Source organism: Brassica napus, chromosome C1 (assembly GCF_020379485.1).
Source record: "Brassica napus cultivar Da-Ae chromosome C1, Da-Ae, whole genome shotgun sequence".
NCBI lineage: Eukaryota > Viridiplantae > Streptophyta > Magnoliopsida > Brassicales > Brassicaceae > Brassica > Brassica napus.
The window spans coordinates 9,740,877-9,760,951 of NC_063444.1; the positions used below are offsets into that span (position 1 = coordinate 9,740,877).

The 20,075-nt window shown below is 35.2% G+C and overlaps 5 protein-coding genes across 6 annotated transcripts; 4 read left to right on the top strand and 1 right to left on the bottom strand.

Annotated features, from left to right (window-relative positions):
- Positions 1-243: 243 nt before the first annotated feature.
- On the top strand, positions 244-3,284 carry LOC106439965. Its single transcript, XM_013881537.3, has one exon. It carries the CDS (start codon positions 353-355, stop codon positions 3,104-3,106), a length of 2,754 nt encoding a protein of 917 aa, XP_013736991.2. The 5' UTR covers positions 244-352; the 3' UTR covers positions 3,107-3,284.
- Positions 3,285-3,517: 233 nt separating this feature from the next.
- On the top strand, positions 3,518-4,721 carry LOC111213395 (F-box/LRR-repeat protein At1g48400-like). Its single transcript, XM_048745607.1, has one exon. It carries the CDS (start codon positions 4,110-4,112, stop codon positions 4,344-4,346), a length of 237 nt encoding a protein of 78 aa, XP_048601564.1. The 5' UTR covers positions 3,518-4,109; the 3' UTR covers positions 4,347-4,721.
- A 2,038-nt stretch (positions 4,722-6,759) lies between these two features.
- LOC111213393 (DNA-directed RNA polymerase II subunit 2) lies at positions 6,760-13,214 on the bottom strand. Its single transcript, XM_022715140.2, has 25 exons — positions 12,892-13,214; positions 12,233-12,454; positions 11,845-12,135; positions 11,538-11,735; positions 11,345-11,409; positions 11,157-11,243; positions 10,961-11,081; positions 10,814-10,858; positions 10,585-10,722; positions 10,427-10,499; positions 10,182-10,258; positions 9,992-10,099; positions 9,789-9,905; positions 9,550-9,705; positions 9,366-9,470; positions 9,141-9,266; positions 8,950-9,027; positions 8,757-8,852; positions 8,556-8,671; positions 8,413-8,482; positions 8,275-8,328; positions 8,028-8,171; positions 7,642-7,941; positions 7,144-7,566; positions 6,760-7,066 (listed from the first exon to the last, which is right to left on the bottom strand). Exons 1-25 carry the CDS (start codon positions 13,141-13,143, stop codon positions 6,959-6,961), a joined length of 3,570 nt encoding a protein of 1,189 aa, XP_022570861.1. The 5' UTR covers positions 13,144-13,214; the 3' UTR covers positions 6,760-6,958.
- Positions 13,215-13,251: 37 nt separating this feature from the next.
- LOC111213394 lies at positions 13,252-15,165 on the top strand. Of its 2 annotated transcripts, XM_048745608.1 has the most exons (6): positions 13,397-13,488; positions 13,562-13,620; positions 14,209-14,262; positions 14,475-14,578; positions 14,666-14,704; positions 14,790-15,165. In XM_048745608.1, exons 2-6 carry the CDS (start codon positions 13,581-13,583, stop codon positions 14,925-14,927), a joined length of 375 nt encoding a protein of 124 aa, XP_048601565.1. In that variant the 5' UTR covers positions 13,397-13,488; positions 13,562-13,580; the 3' UTR covers positions 14,928-15,165. The 2 variants fall into 2 exon arrangements, with proteins under 2 accessions (XP_022570862.1, XP_048601565.1); XM_022715141.2 differs by lacking the exon at positions 13,562-13,620 and having other exon boundaries at positions 13,252-13,488.
- A 2,973-nt stretch (positions 15,166-18,138) lies between these two features.
- LOC125580679 lies at positions 18,139-18,834 on the top strand. The gene has a single exon (XM_048745609.1). It carries the CDS (start codon positions 18,330-18,332, stop codon positions 18,753-18,755), a length of 426 nt encoding a protein of 141 aa, XP_048601566.1. The 5' UTR covers positions 18,139-18,329; the 3' UTR covers positions 18,756-18,834.
- Positions 18,835-20,075: the final 1,241 nt, after the last annotated feature.

The window sequence follows — 20,075 nt, forward strand, 5'->3', positions numbered from 1 at the left end:
TTTTTCTGGCAATTCGTACAAAATTGAGGTTTTTTTTTTGCCGAATTCTCTTTTTTTTAGTATACAAGTTAATTATTTTTATGTTTACATCCGAATTAAATTTATTTTGATTTTATTAAATATTCTATGATGCACCATTTTATTTTACATATAGTATTTGCTAATAACTTATCATTTTTAAAAGTATTTCACAATTTTGCTTTCTTTTTATGTTTATTTTAAATTATAAGTAAATAAATTTATTTAGTAGTAAAAAAGGAACAACACTGAAGCAAGCCGGATCTTGAAATCGCGAAAGGAGGAAGGAAGAAGAAACAGAGCATGTAAAAAAGCTTCACACTTTCTCGTAAAAATGGCGACTTTTCGCCCTTCTCTCTTCTTCTTCTTCGCCTTCTTCCTCCTCTTTCTAACCTCTGCAACTCCCCTCGCCGTTTCATCCCTAGTGAATCCCAACCCCTTCAAACCCCCTCGGATCCCTTACTCCGATCACTGCAACCACATCGTCCCCGAGTCCCCCACCGATCCTTCTCCCTCCGCCGCCTCCAGCCCCGCCTCGCTCGCGTTCGACGTCAGCTTCTTCTCCGGCGGCGACTCCTTCTTCAATCGGAACCAGCCGCGAAGCTCCGACGTCAAATCCGCTAGCTTTCGGGCCAAATCGATCCGCAAAACATTGGGCGACGGTGGAATCTACAGAGTCGAGGCGAGATTGACTTTACAAATCTCCAGAACCTCCGGCGATTTAGGGCAGCGAAATATGATTCAGGTGACGCAGATCGACGGACGCAGGATCCCGGTGAGCTTTATGGGTGGACAAAGTTTCGAACTTTACGGGTTTTGGTCGGAACGTACAGGACGAGTCTGTTTGGTCGGATCAGCTCAGGTTTTGTCTCCGTTTGGGACTTATAAGCCCTTTGATGCTCGTCTAATGCTTAGCTACTCCAATGAGTCTAACATCTACGGGAGTTTGGTGAAGGGAGTGTTGGAGAGCGTGAGTAACCAGAGTGATTTTAAAACTGTATCGATTCTCGGCGCAAGGAACACTCCTTTGAACTATGAGTACAAGTTGTTAGAGGAATCGAATGCTGAGTGTGGGAGGAACAGCGAGGAGAGTTTGTCTGTGGAGAGTGTTTTAGGAGGTTTGTGTAAGGTGTTTGAAGGTAGAAGTCATGTTTACAGAACTACTGATTGTGGGATTAACCGTACTTGCAGCAGTGGTGTAGAGTACATGTCTCTCTTGTCGTTGCTGTGTGATGGCGAGAAGATGCGGATGGTTTTGTCGTTTAGTAACACTAGCGGTGTCAGCAGGTTGTTTTCTTTTGATCCGAGGACTGCTTTGGTTGCAGAGGGAGCTTGGGATGTGGAGAAGAATAGGTTCTGTGGCGTTGCGTGCAGGATCTTGAATTTTACGGATTCTTTGAGTAATGCTAAGGTTGGTGACTGTTCACTGAGGTTGAGTTTGAGGTTTCCAGCTTCCTTGTCGATTAAAAGAAGGGCTCCAGTAGTTGGGGAGCTTTGGAGTGCCAAAACAGGTAGGATCGAGTTCTCAAGCCTAAGTGATCCGTTGTGGCGCTTCTCTGGTCTGAGGTATGAGTATACAGAGAGCGAGAGAGTGAGTAAGCTATGCAAGAGCCGGTCCAAAAGCAAAGGAAAGCATTACCCTGATGCTCAAACTTCAGACATGAGATTTGTCATGTCAGTGAAATATCCTGGAGGAGTGAGATCTGCACGTGCAAGCCCTTACTTCGTTGGAGATAGACTGTATCATGATCTCTTGGTTCGTGGGGAAGGCGCTGGTGTAACTAGAATAATCCCTATGAATGTTACAAAAAGCTTCACCAACATCACTTACATGATCCGTTTCTTGAATCCTGTTTCAGAATCTCGTGGAGATATTTTTGCAGAGGGGACATATGATAAGGAAACAGGTGAGTTATGTATGGTTGGATGTCAATCAGTTAAGCTAAACAGCACAATGACTGTTGACTGCAGTCTTGCAATCAGATTCAAGTTTTCACCTATTGATTCGAGAAGCGATGACCGGTTAAAAGGAACCATCGAAAGTACACGGGAGAAGATAGATCCGCTTTATGTTGGACGCATGGAGGTTGCGTCTAGGTCAATCTACGTTCATCAAGCGAAAGAATCTGTTTGGAGAATGGATTTTGAGATTGCTATGGTGTTAATATCCAACACACTCTCGTGTCTCTTCGTTGGGATGCAGCTTTACCATATGAGTAAACACCAAGAAACACTTCCTTTCATCTCCATCGCAATGGCGACACTTCTAGTACTCGGTCACATGATTCCTCTTCTGTTAAACTTCGAAGAGATTTTCAAAAGCAGCCGTAACCAGGGGAGCTTGTTCTTCGAGAACGATAGATGGCTTGAAGCCAAGGAGATTGTGGTGAGGATAGTGACGATGATAGCTTTCTTACTCGAGTGCCGTCTTCTCCAGCTAGCTTGGAGTGCTAGAAAAGCCGCGAAGAATCATCATCACCGTGACAGCGTGTGGAAAGCAGAGAAGATGGTGTGTTACGTGTGTTTGCCACTCTACGTCACAGGTGGATTGATAGCTTGGCTAGTGAACCGTAACAGGACTCCTAAAAGAGTTGTCTACATAGGGAAGCCACGCGCTGCTCGGAACCTCTTGTACCGTCCCGTGACATTGAAACGCTCTTTCCAACGTCCTTCTCTGTGGAAAGATCTAAAGTCTTATGGAGGTTTGATGCTTGACGCGTTCCTTCTTCCTCAGATACTCTTCAATGGGTTTAGCAACTCGGACGCAAAGGCTCTTGCTGCTTCGTTTTATGGTGGACACAGCTTCGTTCGTTTGCTTCCTCATGCTTATGATCTCTACAGAAGTCACAGCTACGGGAAGATTCTTGACTGGTCGTTCATTTATGCAAGCCACAAAGTGGACTACTACTCCACTGCGTGGGATGTCATTATTCTCTGCATCGGTTTCGTTTTCGCTGTTGTGGTTTTCTTGCAGCAGAGATTTGGGGGTCGCTGTTTCATCCCTAAGAGGTTCATAGAGGATGTGAGATATGAGAAAGTTGTGGAGTTGCAAGAAACTGGTGAGCTACACAAGTCCAATGATTCTTGATGATATACAGATACACCACAGTTTTGTCTTTTATTGTTTTTTGTTGGTTGTAGTATATCCAACTTTTTCTTTTGTGTGAAGAGATTGTTACAAGAGTGAATATGAAGTTACAATAAGCATATAACCAAATTCCTGAAGTTAACTTTGCTTATAATATTTTATTTTCTCTTGTGGATCATTTTGTTAATGCTACCAAAATCAAAGTGTTCTTGTCAACATAAGATTCTGTTGCTTGTGGCAGGTTGTTATATCGTTGAAGCAAAACTCATCTCTTGAGCATATCTCACATTCATGAATCCTCTTTGTCCCACAACACATCTACAAATGAAAATGAATAAAAGCCTTAAAGGTCAACAGCAACATGTTTTCAATGTTTATCGCAGGTTTATTCTTTTCTTGTAATTTGATCTTCATCGTCACTAAACAAAGCTTCCCTCAGCTGTGGAATTGCATGATCATTGTCGCCAGTGAATTTATGTGCATTCAGAATATTTTTTTTAAAGAACTAATAACTCATTGTATATTTTAGATTTTTGAAAAACTTTTAGTTGATAAATTTGACATGAAAATACAATTTTATATGAATAAAAAATAGATATAACAAACAAAAATAGAAAAACGTGATATTTGGAAACTAATCTACTAGTATAAAAAACTGCGCGTCTACTAGGTTCTTTTTCTTCTGTTTTGTTTAGGTTATAAGAATTTTTTGGGTCCGACTAGTGACCATTCTAGAAACAAGAGGAACGAATAGAAAAAGAAGGTAGATTTAGAAAGGTTGGCAAGTAATGCCACTTCTGCTCAAGTCTTGTCCAAATCTACAAACTTTAGTCTTCTAGGTATATTAATATCAGTTTACTTTGTTTTGTTGTTGTTGTTGTTGTTTCCATTGATTAATATACATGTCTTAAATTGGTCTGTTTTCCAGGGTCTTATTCACAGAATAACAAATAGATGTGGAGATGCATGCGCTTGCAACCCAGGCCAAAAAAAGAGGAAGAGGATGAAAAAGCTGAAAGAAGTATGTTGTTTACAGACACGTCGAGTGAAGGTGCTGGAGATTTCAGACTGTGGAGGTTGTTTTCAAGAGCTGAAACAAATGATACATTTCTTGGACAATTTGGAATGTCTTGAAATTCTAAAAGTTGGTGTTGACCCCGACAAGAATAGTGAGTTAGTGCGAGCTAATGTAATGCCTCTTCCCAGACTTTCATCAAAGTGCACCATTCAATTCATCTGACCTTTTCTTTCCTGAACCTCTTTTTTTGTAATGTTGCAAAATTGATAATGATTATTATCACTTTAAATATCATTCTTTCATGTTGCTTACAATCTATTAAAAAGGATAATAATTGTTTTCACATGGCCCTTGTGATTCTTAATAACGAGAACTTTTAAAATGTCAAAGAAGAAGTTATTATCGATGGTCCAAACTCCAAAGGATTTTCCCACCTTGTTGCTCGTTTTCCACAATAATAATAACTAGGATAACACCGTGAGTTTATTTGTATATATTATCGATAGTTTTTTTTATATATGTGATCATTTTATTTATATATTTAAAATATTTTTTGTTGTTATTATATAATTTTTTTCCGATGGATCGGATAAATTTTTATTAAAAACAAAGGAACAAAACTATAATTAATACATCATGGGTTGATCTGATTGGACATTAAACAAATTATGACATAAAAACCTTATTTTTTCCATCGAACACATTCTTGAAAAAAAATGAACAGTATTGTTTTCACAGTTGAATTATTTTGACTTTTATCTTCCATATGGTTTTGAAAACTTTCAAATCAACCATCGAATTGATACATGTCATTTTAATGTTTTTAGTCGTATACTTAAGGAAAACTTACATTTTTGTAATTTAAAGTCGTTTTAAAAAATTCAAAATATAACATCTAAGAAAAAATCTAACATATAAGAAAAATCTAACATATAAGGTGTCCTTATTTTTTTATTTTAAAGTCGTTTTTTAAAACAAATAACATATTAGGTTTCCTCATTTTTGTAATTTAAAGTCATTTTAAAAAATTCAAAATGTTACATATAAGAAAAAATCTATTTTTTTATTATATGGTTAATGTGATTGTTTATTTTTTTTAATAATATAAAATTAAACAAAATGAAGAAGGATGCAAAAATTGTTATCAAATCTTTATTATTTATAATCATTAATTGCCATATATATGTAAATCATATTAGGTAATTTCGTAGCTTTTATTTAGGGAACGAATACACACTTCTTATATTTTAGGTTAATATAATGTTTTCTAGTGGACATTAAACAAATTATGACATAAAAACCTTATTTTCTTCCTCGAACACAATTTTGAAAAAGTGAATAGTATTATTTTCACAGTTGAATTATTTTGACTTTTAACTTACATATGGTTTTGAAAGCTTTCAAATCAACCATCGAATTGATACATGTCATTTTAATGTTTTTATTCGTATACTTAAGGAAAACTTACATTTCTGTAATTTAAAGTTGTTTTAAGAAATTCAAAATATAACATATAAGAAAAAATCTAACATATAAGGTGTCCTCATTTTTGTATTTTAAAGTTGTTTTTAAAAAAAAATAACATATAAGGTTTCCTCATTTTTGTAATTTAAAGTCATTTTAAAAAATTCAAAATATAACATATAAAAAAAATCTAATTTTTTATTATAAGGTTAATGTGATTGTTTATTTTTTTAATAATATAAAATTAAACAAAAATGAAGAAAGATGCAAAAATTGTTATCAAATCTTTATTATTCATAATCATTAATTGTCATATATATGTAAATCATATTAGGTAATTCTGTAGCTTTTATTTAAGGAAAGAATACACACTTCTTATATTTTAGGTTAATATAATGTTCTCTAATGGACATTAAACAAATTATGACATAAAAACCTTATTTTTTCCAGCGAACACATTCTTGAAAAAAGTGAACAATATTGTTTTCACAGTTGAATTATTTTGACTTTTATCTTCCATATGGTTTTGAAAGCTTTCAAATCAACCATCGAATTGATACATGTCATTTTAATATTTTTAGTCGTATACTTAAGGAAAACTTATATTTTTATAATTTAAAGTCGTTTTAAAAAAAAAATCAAAATATAACATATAAGAAAATTCTAACATAGAAGAAAAATATAACATATAAGGTGTCCTCATTTTTGTATTTTAAAGTTGTTTAAAAAAAATATATAACATATAAAGGTTTCCTCATTTTTGTAATTTAAAGTCATTTTAAAAAATTCAAAATATAACATATAAGAAAAAATCTATTTTTTTTATTATATGGTTAATGTGATTGTTTAAGTTTTTTTAATAATATAAATTTAAACAAAAATGAAAAAGGATGCAAAAATTGTTATCAAATCTTTATTATTAATCATTAATTTCTGTATATATGTAAATCATATTAGGTAATTCCGTAGCTTTTATTTAAGGAAAGAATACACACTTCATATATTTTAGGTTAATATAATGTTATATAATTATGAAATAATGTGACACCATTAGATTAAACTATACTTTATATTAGATGCTCTAGAATTCTTTAAAATGAAATTTAGAAGTCATTTTGAGTGTCACCTAGGATTTGGAGTTTTTTTAATTAATACAAAATTAAGATTCTAATTTTTAAAATGCTTCTCAATTAATATATAAGGGATAATCATAATAACGTAGAGAAATATTATCATATAGCTCCCTACTTTTAGTTTCAGAAGAAATACTAAATAAACGTTACACATTCAAGTCTGAATTGTCACAAAGATGCGAGCAAAGAGAACAAGAGAGCTCAAACGTTTGCAAACTCAGCGAGCAACAAAGCTCCTCACTTTCTGCCTTTAGCATTTTTCAAGCCTTTAGTAAGCATCCGTGGTGCAATCGCCATTGACATAAGTTCTTGGAAGAGCAATTTGCAAGCATATGGAATGTGAACCTGTGGAGATTAGACAATGCCATCAGTTCAAACGAGCATGAACGCCAAAATCGTTTAAACACAATTTGGAAACTTACCTGAACGATATCTGTTTTGTTCTTGCAACCTCTGCATTCGAAAGAATTCTTTTTCAGGTTTGCAATGGCGATGAGCCCACAGGTTTCACACACGTGTACCCTATACGCATCGCTCTGATCAAACAGCCTCTCTTTCAGGAAGTTGGCAGCACCGTGTGCAATCATGCAATCGCGTTCCATTTCTCCAAAACGCAGACCACCGTCACGGGATCGTCCTTCAGCCGGCTGTCTTGTTAAGATCTGCACAGGACCTCGTCCACGCGAGTGAATCTTGTCATCAACCATATGCTTCAACCTTTGGTAATAAGTTGGTCCGAGGAATATCATAGCTGTGAGTGGTCTGCCCGTGTGACCGTTGTACATTCGCTCAAATCCACGCATTTGGTAGCCACATTTATGGAGAGCTTTGCTTATATTATCCACCTATATACACCACAATGGTCAGATTTATACTAAGTTACACAATTAACCAAGGAGCTAAGGATAAAAGCAAGTTACCGTGACATCTGTAAAAGGAGTCGCGTCTCCTTCTTTTCCCATATGAGCTGCCACTTTTCCCATGATGCACTCAATCAGCTGTCCAATTGTCATCCGAGAGGGAATAGCATGTGGATTCACTATAATGTCAGGGGTAACGCCTTCAATTGTCCAAGGCATGTCCTCCTGTGTGTAGGTCATGCCAACAGTTCCCTTCTGACCGTGTCTACTGCTGAATTTGTCTCCAATTTGAGGGATACGAACAGATCTAACTCTCACTTTCACAAACCTCAAACCATCAGCATTTGTGGTCAACAACACCTACAAGAAGTTCATACGTTATAAGAAAGTTGGAGAACTTTCACAACCCCACCTTTATGTTCAACAGCAAGGAAATACAAAGTTACCTGATCGACCATTCCAGTTTCACTATGTCGCAAGCTTATACTATGATCACGTCTGGTGTACCGTGATGATTGTCCTTGAGCCTCATCTTGAGATATGGGAGTAGTTTTCCCAATGATTACATCTTCACCTGAAACTCTAGTACCCTATATCCAGAAAGAAAAAGAAATTGTATGATATGCATTCTAGCACTAATCGCCTAAGCATATCAGACATGGCCAATAAAGGAACAATAAATCTTTCACTTACAGGAGGTGCAAGACCATCATCATCCAGTTTCTCATAAGAACCATGTCGCATACCCTGCAACAGAAACCCAAAGTTTTAAACTCCACTAACAAAAAGCACCACAGACATGTGAACCGCACGGCTCAAATTATGTCTTACCATCGTACTTGCCCTGTCTGGGCGTCCAAAGTCTTCTTTGACAAGGGTCCCCATTTTTTTCTCCTCGTCCCTGCCAACAGAAAGATTGTTATAAATAATTGGAAAGGCCAATAGCAAAATCTCCGTAAGTATGGTATACTAACCTGTATGACCGAAAGAACAAGGATCTAAAGAAACCACGGTCTATTGAAGACTGATTCATGATGACAGAATCTTCTTGATTATATCCAGAGTAGCAAGAAATGGCAACAATAGCATTCTACACAAGAAAGAAAAGGAATTTGAGAGAACTGATAGAAGAGTCAAAGGTGAAGTTTGGAAGACTTTTAAGCAAAATAACTCACAATCCCTGCTGGAAGTTGCCTAAAATGAAGATGCTCCATAGCTCGTGTGGTAACCAGAGGCTTTTGAGGGTAATAGAGAACATAGGCTAATGTATCCTGGTTGACAGAACAATCACAATAATAACATTAAAGCACGTAGTGTTAAAACAAGAGATGGCAGGAGAAGACAACAAATTAAGAGCCTAGAACATACCATGCGAAATTGGTAGTTGGTGACATATATTCCCATAGCTTGCTTTCCCATAGCAGATTGATATGTATTACGAGGTGACTAATTCATCAAAACGCAGAAGTGGCAGAATAACACGAGATAGTTAGCCTTAAGTTGAATTTACATAACTAAATTGCTTCTCGTAAACAAGTCAATTAAAGAGCGAGATAAACCTGGTTATGGTCGGGAAAAGGTATAATCGAAGCACATACGCCCAATATCAACGAAGGGTGAATCTCACAGTGTGTGTAAGTTTCAGAATATGCCTCGTCGGGACGGAGTCTGGCTTGAACCAGATCCTGAAACAAAATTAGGACTGAGTTTCCTGTACAAATGAGTGCCGCAGAAGTGTATTTCTACACATCTTCAAATCAACCTTCAAACATTTTATTACTCACACTGATTGTCATGGATATCATTGTCGTCTCCTCTTCCTCTGTGTCTATGTATTCTATAAACCCTTTTGCAACTAGATGATGCCAACCATCTTCTTCTGCACTTTCCTGGGTTATAAAAACAAATACGGGTACAGTGAGGTTATATAACAAAAGGTACTTTGAGAACACAAGACTAGAACTTTACCCTTTGTTGCAGAGCATAGATATCTCTCTTCTTTATTAACAGCCTCTGGTTATCCACAATAAACAAGGGACGACTACAACGACCATAATCAGTGTATATCCGGAGCTCTTTCAGACGAATATCTCTAACAACGCCAACTTCAGTGTTAACATCAACCTGCAAGGGAACGGTAATATATCACTCCTGCAGAAAGTTGCAATTTAAATAATTTGGAAACGTGAAAGAAATTGCATGCTTACCCTTCTTCTCAAACGTCTCAACGTTTTCACCAACATGTCAGGATCTCGATGAACTCCAACCCACATTCCATTAACAAAGATTTTTGTGGCTTGGGGTATAACTGATGGAGAGATTTCCTACAGTTAATTTAAGACCTTTAGTAAACCACAGGAAACGAAGTGTCAGAGAAAGAGCAAGAAACTGACTGTGAAGTGCTACAAACCTCAAAATTCTCAGTTCCCCATTCTTCCAGAAATTCCAAGATGGGATAAGCAGCTGACCCAACTGTAATATAGACCATGAGCGCCAAGTTTTTCACTAGACCACACGCCTGGCAAAAGCAAAACCACAATAAGCAATGGAACTAAATGGAGTCCACAACATTATTATTTCTATATATACAACAAGTATACCTGTCCTTCAGGTGTTTCAGCAGGGCACATCATACCCCACTGTGAGTTGTGCAGTTGTCTTGGTTTTGCCAATTTTCCTGGTATATAAGAGTCGATTAACATTCAAGTGGAAAAACCAGAACTACAAGCCGATCTAACATGCAAGGATGTGTGGAAAATAAAGAGAACCATGGCCAAAATGTACCAACTGCACTAAAAGATAAACTGAGATAAAATAGAAGTGCAGGAAAAGAACGAGGATTTACCTTCACGCCCAATAGGAGAATTGAGACGCCTCAGATGTGACAAAGTGGAAGCATATGTTAACCGATTTAGAACCTGGTGAAAGACTTTTTAGAACCATGTAAATCATGGAAGAGAAGTTATTTGAGCTGAAAAACAGAGGAGAAAGAAATATCCTCACCTGAGAGACTCCAGCCCTTGTGCCAGCAGCGTTTGCCTGGCCCCAGTTCCCAGTAGCAAGAGAATATTTCAGGCCAGAGGTGATTGTTTTAGCCTTAATGGCAAATTGAAGATTGACTTCTTTGCCATTGTCAACGCACTGTTAAAACGACATGAATTAGACTTCCAAACATATAATAACAAACAAAATTCAAGTCCTTGGCCCAAGAAAGAGTGACTATGTAAGAGACCTTCTGTACATAAGATCTCACATCCCTCGTCAGCTTTCTGAAAAGCTGCATTAAAGAAGATGTCAGATCAGTACGAAATCAACGAAAATGATTCTTAAAATTCTATAAATTTTCTCAATAATGCATGATTGTGGGCCGTTAACAAACCATTCTAAATAGCCCTCCAAGTAAAGGACCAGCAAGATCCAGCCTTTTGTTCCCATAATGATCCCGATCATCTTCTGGCCTTCGGCCAAGTGCACAAAGCAGCAGCCGGTGTATGATATACCTAAGGGTTTTTGCACAATATGAGCACCACAATAACGTATGAATCTAAGAGAACACGAGTGAGCTGAATACGTACCCGAAATAGTAAGCTTTCTTCGTCTCACAAAACTCCCCAACTCCTACATGAGGAAGCATTTCTTTCTGAAGGATATCTTTTGCATACCTGCAATGATAATATCGCAATTGCAAACCTCCTATCAACATCTCAATAGTTGACATCTTAGATCATAACACCCACGTTAATTGGCTTAAATGATCACATACTTTATCCTCTTTTCCTTGGTTACACCCATAGGTGCACCACGTTTCCCAATATAGTCGAGAGCAACCTGAATCATTATGAGAATTATCAACTGATTGCTGGATCAAATTTTCAAGCACCCAACATAACGAAAGCCAAAAAAAAAAAGGAAAGACACAGCAAGATATATTAACCAAATACAGGATCATTTGATACCTGCTGATTTTGAATAACAAATGCTTCTTCTAAAGAAGGCCTGAGCAACTCCATCATCTGGTTATCGGCAAAGTCATAGCAAATGTGTTCCAAAATGTCCTTATCGGCAACAAATCCCAATGCACGAAATACAATGATAATAGGAATTTCTGCTTTGATGTAAGGGAGAGTACACCGAATATACTGTCCAGATGAACCCTGCATCCATTTGCCACACAGAATGTAACTTATTTAGCATATCTTAAATATATAGACAAAACACTGAGGTAGGATACCGAAAAAGCTACGACTATTAGATTTATCTTACCCCTTTTGCACTAGCACGAGCAAGCATGCGAACGAACATTGTGCTTGGAGGCCTATTTTGGTTCTCAGCCATGGAACGGACTTCGCCAACATACGCATACTTATTTGGCTGTCTCTTCTTAAAAACATAAACATGGTTCGTGCTCATCTTCTCCTGAGCAATCAGAACCTTTTCACTGCCATTGATAATGAAGTATCCGCCCTGATCATAAGGACATTCTCCAAGCTCTGTCAGATCTTTCTCCGAGTTCTGAAACAAGGTACAGTAACTAGACCGGAGCATGATGGGAACCTAGAAAATTCAAAGAAGAAGAAAACAATTCTACAGTCAGAACCTTATAGTAGACGCAGCTTATTAAATCTTGCACAAAAACTGAAGTTCAACTGACCTTTCCGATGAAAACTTTGGTAAAATCCTGCGTCTCCGTAACTTCCTCACCATCATGCCCTTTCTTTATAACTCTCTTAGAAACATCGACATACAAAGGAGCTGAGTACGTGAGATTTCTCAACCTCGCAGCTTTAGGGAACAAGGTGGCAGTCTCTCCATCAGATTCCGTCATCATGGGTTTACTCAGATAAATCTGTCCAAAACTAATCTTGTAGATTGTCTGCATAAAAAAAAAAGAAGTTTTATCAGAGGTAGAGCAAAAAAGATAACCAACACACATTGTCCCAGAGCCAAAACTGATCTCAGCTTCACCCCATCATCCAAAGCCACTCAAAAAATGCTAGCTTTACAAAACGAAGAGCTCAAAACATAGAATACAATAGTAACCTCGCGAACATCAATGAGATCAGCTACTCGTGACGGGCAAACACTAATAGCAACAAAACTGTAACTAAAAACTAAGACAGCATAACAGATATAAGATACCAAACACATTTACTTGGTGATAAACCTAATTTGAGCTTCAAGCAATACTCAAAACGAATAATTTGCACATCAATGATATCAGCTCCTGTAGAAGGCAAACCCTAATTTCAATTTCCCGTATAAACCCTAGAAATGAAAAAAAAAAACGAGGAAGAACCACAGCTAAAGCACCTCGGCGAAATCAGATTGGTGGCCAGGATTGTGCTGAGATTCAGGTCGGATCTCGATATCAGCGGACTCGTCGACGATTTCTTGCATAGTGTTCTGGATAAACTCATCGAAGGAATCGAGCTGCTGGCGAACGAGACCTTTCTCTTCGAAATAGGCAGAGATAACCGCCCAGGCGTCCTCCTGGGTGATCTCCTCGTCGTCATCTTCTTCGATGTAAGTCGGTTCTTGTTCGTATTCGTTATTATAATCCATTCTCGACGCAGAGAATGGACGAGAGACGGCGAGCTTCGAGTGTTTTTAGAAAGGTCTGAGAGGGAGAGAGAGTGAGAGTCGGTTTGCTTATTTGTGGAAATAACCGGTTTCAGGCGATTTGATATAGAAACCGACCGGTTTGATTAAAAGAGCGCTTTAGTTTATTGAATGACGGAAATACCCTTGGGATATAAACGAAGTATCAGCTTCGGCGATACTTTCGGGATAGAACGACGACGGAGAGTGGAGGCGGAGTAAGAGAGCGAGAGATGATACCGCAGCAATGGACGCCGCCGTGTGGGAGTCAATGCACGCACAAGTACGCAGCTCTTACGCAGATTCCATGTATGTTTATCTCTCTCGATTCGATTGATGTTGATTCGATCCGTAATGGCTCACTCATATTTATCTTCTTTAGCTCGATGTTTTAGTTCTCGATGATAAGAATCGTTCTTCGGCGAATTTGTGTTGAAGCTGGTAAAGTTCTTGATTGTTGATTAGATTTCTCGTTTCTTGATGACAATGAGTAATGAGAATCGTCCCAGTGTATCTTCATTTTTGTTTGGAATTGAATTGTGAAACTGTGACTTGATAATTTAGGTTTCAGTGTTCTTTGTTTATAAACCCTAATCTACTGTCAGCGAGTCTTGCTACTTCACTGTACATTGGGAGAACGATCACTTACTTGGTTAGTTTGGTCCAGAGTCAACTCATAGTTTCAATTATCAAACACACATTCTTGCTTGCTTCTTGGCTAATACTGTAAACTGTAGAATATGGCATATCTCTCTACCGATAAGAACAAGTGTAGTAAAGATGCTTCCGTATCCATGTTGCTTCTCTGAACTTATAAACAGATAGATATGTATGCTTTAGCTAGTAATAGGGCTTCGTTTTGCTGTTTCTGATAAAATCTTTTTCATTTTCTTGATCTCTCAATTCCATTTATGATCACAAAAGCTAGATGAATTTCATATTTACCTTCCGTGTTGATGTATTACAGGATTATTTTGTTGTTCTCTTTGGCTTTATCATCAGTCTAATGATAATCATGAATCCGTGTAGGGAGAGTGTTCTGCAAGAAGGGATGTGATGCCGATAGTGACTCATGGGAAGATTGTAAGCATTTCTTTTCAATCACTCAAGTCCATCATGAGATTTGTTTATGAATTGAGGAGCAGATACATCTGTCCTCACTCCTCTCTATACAACATTACAGAAAATTCTTGTCTCCTACATTGTATATATATATATGTTCATGAAGTATCTCCTCTTTTTCAGGTTTTAGTTTTCCAAGTTATTGAATTTGTGTGATAGTGTTCTCTTTATAGGTGTATCAGACTGCAGTGAGATATGCTACAAAGACCCTGTGCTAAAAGACCGACAATGGAGTGCATATATAGATCGTTCTCCTGGAGCTGCCAGCTACTCTGAGGTATCCACACTACATTAAAAAGAATACCCTTTTCATAAACAGACCGAACTGTACCGTATCTAACTTGTTTAATATTGTAAAATTCAGGAATGCTTTCACGCGTGTGTCGCAGGCTGTGGTTACAAGGTTTGGTACTCTTGTTCTAACCTTCATTTTGATGCCTTTGCAGCATATTATTTTCTTCTTAGCTCGTGTTTGCTACACCATGCAGTTTGAAGTTGGATCTGAGGAAGTCGATAAGGTGAAACCAAAAAGACCACCGCCACCACCACCAAAGCCACAGCCACCACCAAGAGCTAAAGGACCAAAGCAGCCACCTAGTGAGGAGGTTCCTGGAACTTCTGCTTGACATCAAAAGCTTTGGAACTAACTTCTTAAAACTCCTCAATTTTTTTTGGTAATCTAACTTGTGAGGGAGTATCACTGTTCAGAGTAGCAAATTTCAAGGCAGGTGCTCCATTTTCTCGATAGTTTTTGACAATTTGTAGTGGAGAGTGTGTTAGTGGGACTTGTCCCATGGATGGACCTTGTGACGTTTTTAGTCCATAAGGCAAATCAATGAACAGATATTGATATTGTGGTTTGCATAGTCTGATTCATAGTAACTAGTGATTTTGAATCAAACGAGCAATTAGACGACAAAGCTTTGCTCCAGTAGTCTAAAACGTGTTTAACAGATGCAGTAACTAACAATGAGTTAGACTTCGTGACTCATGAATTTTGAAAATTCTCATGAATTTTGAAAATTTTAAGAATCCATTGTTATTGGTTCTTGGATTTCAAAAATCTTACTAGAATCAATTGTTATTGATTTAATAATTTTTAAAATTCATTCAGATCTTTTGTTATTCAAAAAAATTTAGTTATTATTGATTCTCTAATTCTAACTAAATCTAGTGTTATTTGGAGATGAATTATCTTCATTTTTACTCATAAGACTTAACTTTCAAAACTAGAGGGATGTATTCAACTGAGAGTTTCAGGTGATTTGTATTAAAATGACAAATCCACTGTTATTGAAACATAAATTTTAAAAACTCATTTAAAATCCACTGTTATTGAATTTGACATTTCTTAAAGTACTCTGAAATCCACTGTTATTGAAAATATTTTTAGCTGTGGAGTTTTAAAGTTTTCAGGTGATTTTAGGGTGTTTGGGTATGATTTCTTAGTTAAAAAAATTAAAACTCAAATCCCATAGTTTTATGTGATATTCTAGAGTAGTTTAACAAAAGTCACTTAAATCTCTGCAACTTATTGAAATCATCTAAAACCCCTTTAAAAATCAAATCACATCAAATGTTAAATTGAATACATCCCCCTAGATCTCGATCCGCGCAACCGCGCGGATTTTTGTTTTCACTTATTTTTATATAAATATTTTGTTTTCAATTCTAAATTGGTATATATTATAATATATATGTGTCTATCAATTTTTAAAACATAATGGGTATGAATGGTGACCAGGGAACGACGAGGAATAATGCATTCCCTAACGTTCCTAAAAAAAATTACCATTTACAAGGAATAATAATTTTCTCTCATTCCCTTTCATTCCTTTTTTTGTAGAGAATTAAAGAACAAAATTATTCCTTGTCAAATTTGATAAAGAATAACCATTCCTTTTCATTCCTAGTATTTTATTCCCGTACATTCCTTTTTTATTCGTTCCTCTTGTTTTCCGGATGGTCACCAGTCGGACCCAATAAGTTTACTGTATATTTTTTTCATTGAATAGATTGTTTCAAACTTTCACATGTATTTGTATCTTCTTCTATACATATATTTTCGGATTGTTATTTCATTATTAAAATCGTAACTATATAAAGATTAGTAAAATATTGTTTTATTGTCATATTCAAAGATATTGTAACATTTCACAAATTTAGAAATTTTTTAAAAAATTAAACTTTTCGCTTCATAGATTTATATTATCGAGTAAATAATTAAACATTTAGTTTTTGTTTAATTTTTAAATAAACTATATATTTTAAAATTTGTTTTCATTGGTTTAAGGTAGTAAAGATTAATCATTGTTAGATAGTATGATTTTTGTTATTTAAAAAAATATTTACAATTTTACAAGTTAACATCGACAAATATTTAAATATTTAGCATATAGAGGTATAGTATTACAACATTAAATTATATCTATTTAATTTATACTATCTATAAATCCAATGGATTATCTATTGTTTAAATATAATTATTGATAGCCCAATAAAAATTTCTGGTAGACCTAAAATTTAAATGATAAGATTAGATATTAAATGTAACATGAATTTCTATGAATAGGTTCATTAGGTCCATTTTAAAAAAAAATCACACATGAATCAAGGTTGTGACTTCTATTTTAATATATAAGATATCATATATATCCATGTGATTTCAAAATCCTTGTGATAAAAAACAAAAAACAAAAAACAAAATAATTATTCTTACCAAATATCTATTGCACCTGAAATTCAAATTATATGTTCAAAACTATAATTCATTACATTTATATGCTTACATTTTTGAATACATAATTATTTTTAAAAATATTATATTTTTAATATAATTATTAATAACTACATTTAAAAATCTTAATAATTTTAAAATATTTTTTAAAAATAGTTTCAAAAAACATTTTTTGATTTCAAAAAGAAAACTGAAAAAAAAAAATTTTTAAAAATATATAGAAAAATTATAAAAATGTTCGAATTTGAAAACATATAATTCAAAATTATATAAAAACAACTTTTTATTTTTATTTTTTTATTTTTTATTACTTATACATCTATACAACAAGGGGTAAAAATAATCTTTTACCTTTTTAATAAAACTTCTTTTGGTCATTTTCTTTTTTTTAATGCTCTTTTTATGACAAAATCTTTTAAAATGATTATTTAAAAAAATTGTTCAATTTTGTATGTATTAGTATTATTTTATTTTTAATTGAAAGCAAAAAATAAATTATCATGCTATATGATTTAGAAAATAAATAGATTTTATATGTATTTTACAAAAAAAATGATAGAAAAGAGATAATACAAATTCATGAAAATCTATATTAATCTAAAAAAAATTATGATCAAATTTAATAAGTCTATGTATACAAATTTTCACAATCCACGTAACTTTTTAAAATCTATCAACTTTCAAAATTCACAAATTCTACGTAAATTCATCTCTCAATAATGCTCTTAGATTATTTAATAAGAATCACAAAGTTCAAGAACCTCATAATCATCGAGGAAACATATACAGTAACTAAACTATTGCAAGTGTAGAAATTTATTTCTTCTCGATTAAGAGTTGGTGAGTTGGTGTTATCTTCTTTATCAAATTTTATTCCCATTAAAAGTTGCTTTCTTTTCTGTTACTACTTTTACTTCTATCAACATCGGTGACAGTCCGTGATGAAAATTTGGAAAGTACTCTTATTATTTGGGGTTCTTAAGGTGAAATTCTTACCGGAATATAAAAACCTGTCTTTTAATTTTAACTAAAAAAGTTAAGAACCGGTTCTTAAAACTCTTATTTAAAAACCAGTTCTTAGCTTTTTAGTTAAAAGTTAAGAGACGGATTTTTATATTCTGATAAGAATTTCATCCTAAAAATCCTCCAATAATCATACTCTCTGACTATTTAAGAACCCCAACCCCACATACCAAAACGGTGTCGTTGGGCTCAGCATCACGTTACATAAAAGCTACTTTACTAGTTTAACTAGACAATAAAACAAAACAAAACTCTCTCACTCCCTCACATGGCTCCTCTCTTAAACCGCGTTAGATCGGCTTCGGTCTTCATGTTCACTGTAACATTCCTCTTCATCTTCGCCGAAGGCTTACGACCTTCTGATCATGGCCTACAGTATCAATCCAGCTCACCACCGACTGAATCTCACTCACCTCCCAGTAAAATGATGTCTTTCTTCGGAGATTCTCATTCTTCTCCTCCTCCTTCTCAGCTCCTTCCCAAAGCTACGGATACAGACGGCGGAGACGACGACACGTGGTGGCGTGACGGAGCTGCGAACAGACGCGAGCACGTGATGAGGCACGTGTTTCTTGCGGCGAGTATCATCTGCGGCGTCTCCGGCGTTGCGCTTCTTGTGGTTTTCACTTTGGTTTATTTCTTTAGGTATCGGAATCAAAATCTATCGAACTTGCCCTGTAACGATTTAAAGTAGATACTATTCGATTTCTGTATACATGGATTGTTTCTATTATTTTTTATTTAAAAAAATAGATATAGAGCATTTTGCTTTATTTCGACGACTTTTATAACTTGTTGCGCTAGAAGCCTAGAAATTTTGACAACTGTTACACACCCACTGACCCACATTGCTTAATTATTGTTGATGAGAAAATATAAGAGAATTTCGATCCCTAAGTCTATTACCTACTTTTTATAATTTCTCAAAATATAATAATATGTGATGCTTCGAGTTTGATCTAATGTCACAAAAAAAAAAGAGAAGACTAAGAAAAAGGACTTGGTTCGAGTTTGCTATGTGGTTTCAGTCATTTTTTCTCTGTTGGAAGTTGGTGTTAGAACAGTTATCTGTAAGTAGAAGTCCCTATCTCATTGTTCAAGATGTTTATAGATCATTTAAGGCAATTTTATGTCTGTGTTGTAGAACCAGCTTGGTTTGATCACACTATTTCATGATGAGAAGGGTGCAGTCTCTACTTGAGAGTTCTTGTAGCTTTCTAGAGGTGTATTAGTTATATTTTTCAGAATGGTATTTTATTGTGGGTTCTGTAGGTTTCAGTATAGTCTCCTTGTGGCCTGTGATATAATTAGCCTTTGGAGCTTAGTGGGTTGTATGTTTGTGTAGTATGTTTGTGTAGTATGTTTGTTTGACTATTTTCCATTTTTAATATTACATCCAGGTAACCAAAAAAGACTATAAATCGTCTGTTCATTTAGATAACTTATGGAAATGGGAGGCTCGTGCCAGAAAAAAAAAACAGTATAATTAATGGAAAGTTCTTATCGTACGTATTGTTAAATAAATTTTTGTTGCCAAAATAACGTTCTATTTGTTATAAGAGAAACTTTGAAATGATCATCCACTTCTTTACCAAATTCAAGCACTATGATTATCCACTCCTTTACCAGCACTATGATCATCCACTCCTTTACCAACTCAAGCACTATGATCATCTACTCATCAAACACTATGATCACCCACTCATTTACCAAATTAAGCACTATCTTTGTTATTTTATGTATTGTTGTTCACTATAAATATCATCACTCATCTCACTCTTTTGTACACCATAAACAAGAACAAAAGTTTATAATCAAAGAACCATTACATCTTCTTCTTTTTCCTTATAATAAACTCTCTCCCTTATACTAGTGTTATTTGCTTCCTACGGGTATCAAATTCTACTCTTATTTAAATTTCTCGATACTATAAATTATAAGTTATTTCTTAACACGTTATCAGCACGATCGTTCTGCAATTCGGTAAAATTTATTGTATCATATATACTCTGCT

Bases quoted from the DNA above. Each gene is read 5' to 3' on its own strand.
- LOC111213395 (XM_048745607.1), top strand. From the start codon at position 4,110: ATGAAAAAGCTGAAAGAAGTATGTTGTTTACAGACACGTCGAGTGAAG.
- LOC111213393 (XM_022715140.2), bottom strand. From the start codon at position 13,143: ATGGATTATAATAACGAATACGAACAAGAACCGACTTACATCGAAGAA. The intron at 10,259-10,426 runs GTAAATCCTCGT...CTTATATACCAG, and splicing joins TTCTCCTATTGGGCGTGAAG to GAAAATTGGCAAAACCAAGA. The intron at 9,706-9,788 runs GTAAGCATGCAA...GTTCCCTTGCAG, and splicing joins TGAGACGTTTGAGAAGAAGG to GTTGATGTTAACACTGAAGT.
- LOC111213394 (XM_022715141.2), top strand. From the start codon at position 13,413: ATGATACCGCAGCAATGGACGCCGCCGTGTGGGAGTCAATGCACGCAC. The intron at 14,263-14,474 runs GTAAGCATTTCT...TTCTCTTTATAG, and splicing joins TAGTGACTCATGGGAAGATT to GTGTATCAGACTGCAGTGAG. The intron at 14,579-14,665 runs GTATCCACACTA...TGTAAAATTCAG, and splicing joins GAGCTGCCAGCTACTCTGAG to GAATGCTTTCACGCGTGTGT.
- LOC106439965 (XM_013881537.3), top strand. From the start codon at position 353: ATGGCGACTTTTCGCCCTTCTCTCTTCTTCTTCTTCGCCTTCTTCCTC.
- LOC125580679 (XM_048745609.1), top strand. From the start codon at position 18,330: ATGGCTCCTCTCTTAAACCGCGTTAGATCGGCTTCGGTCTTCATGTTC.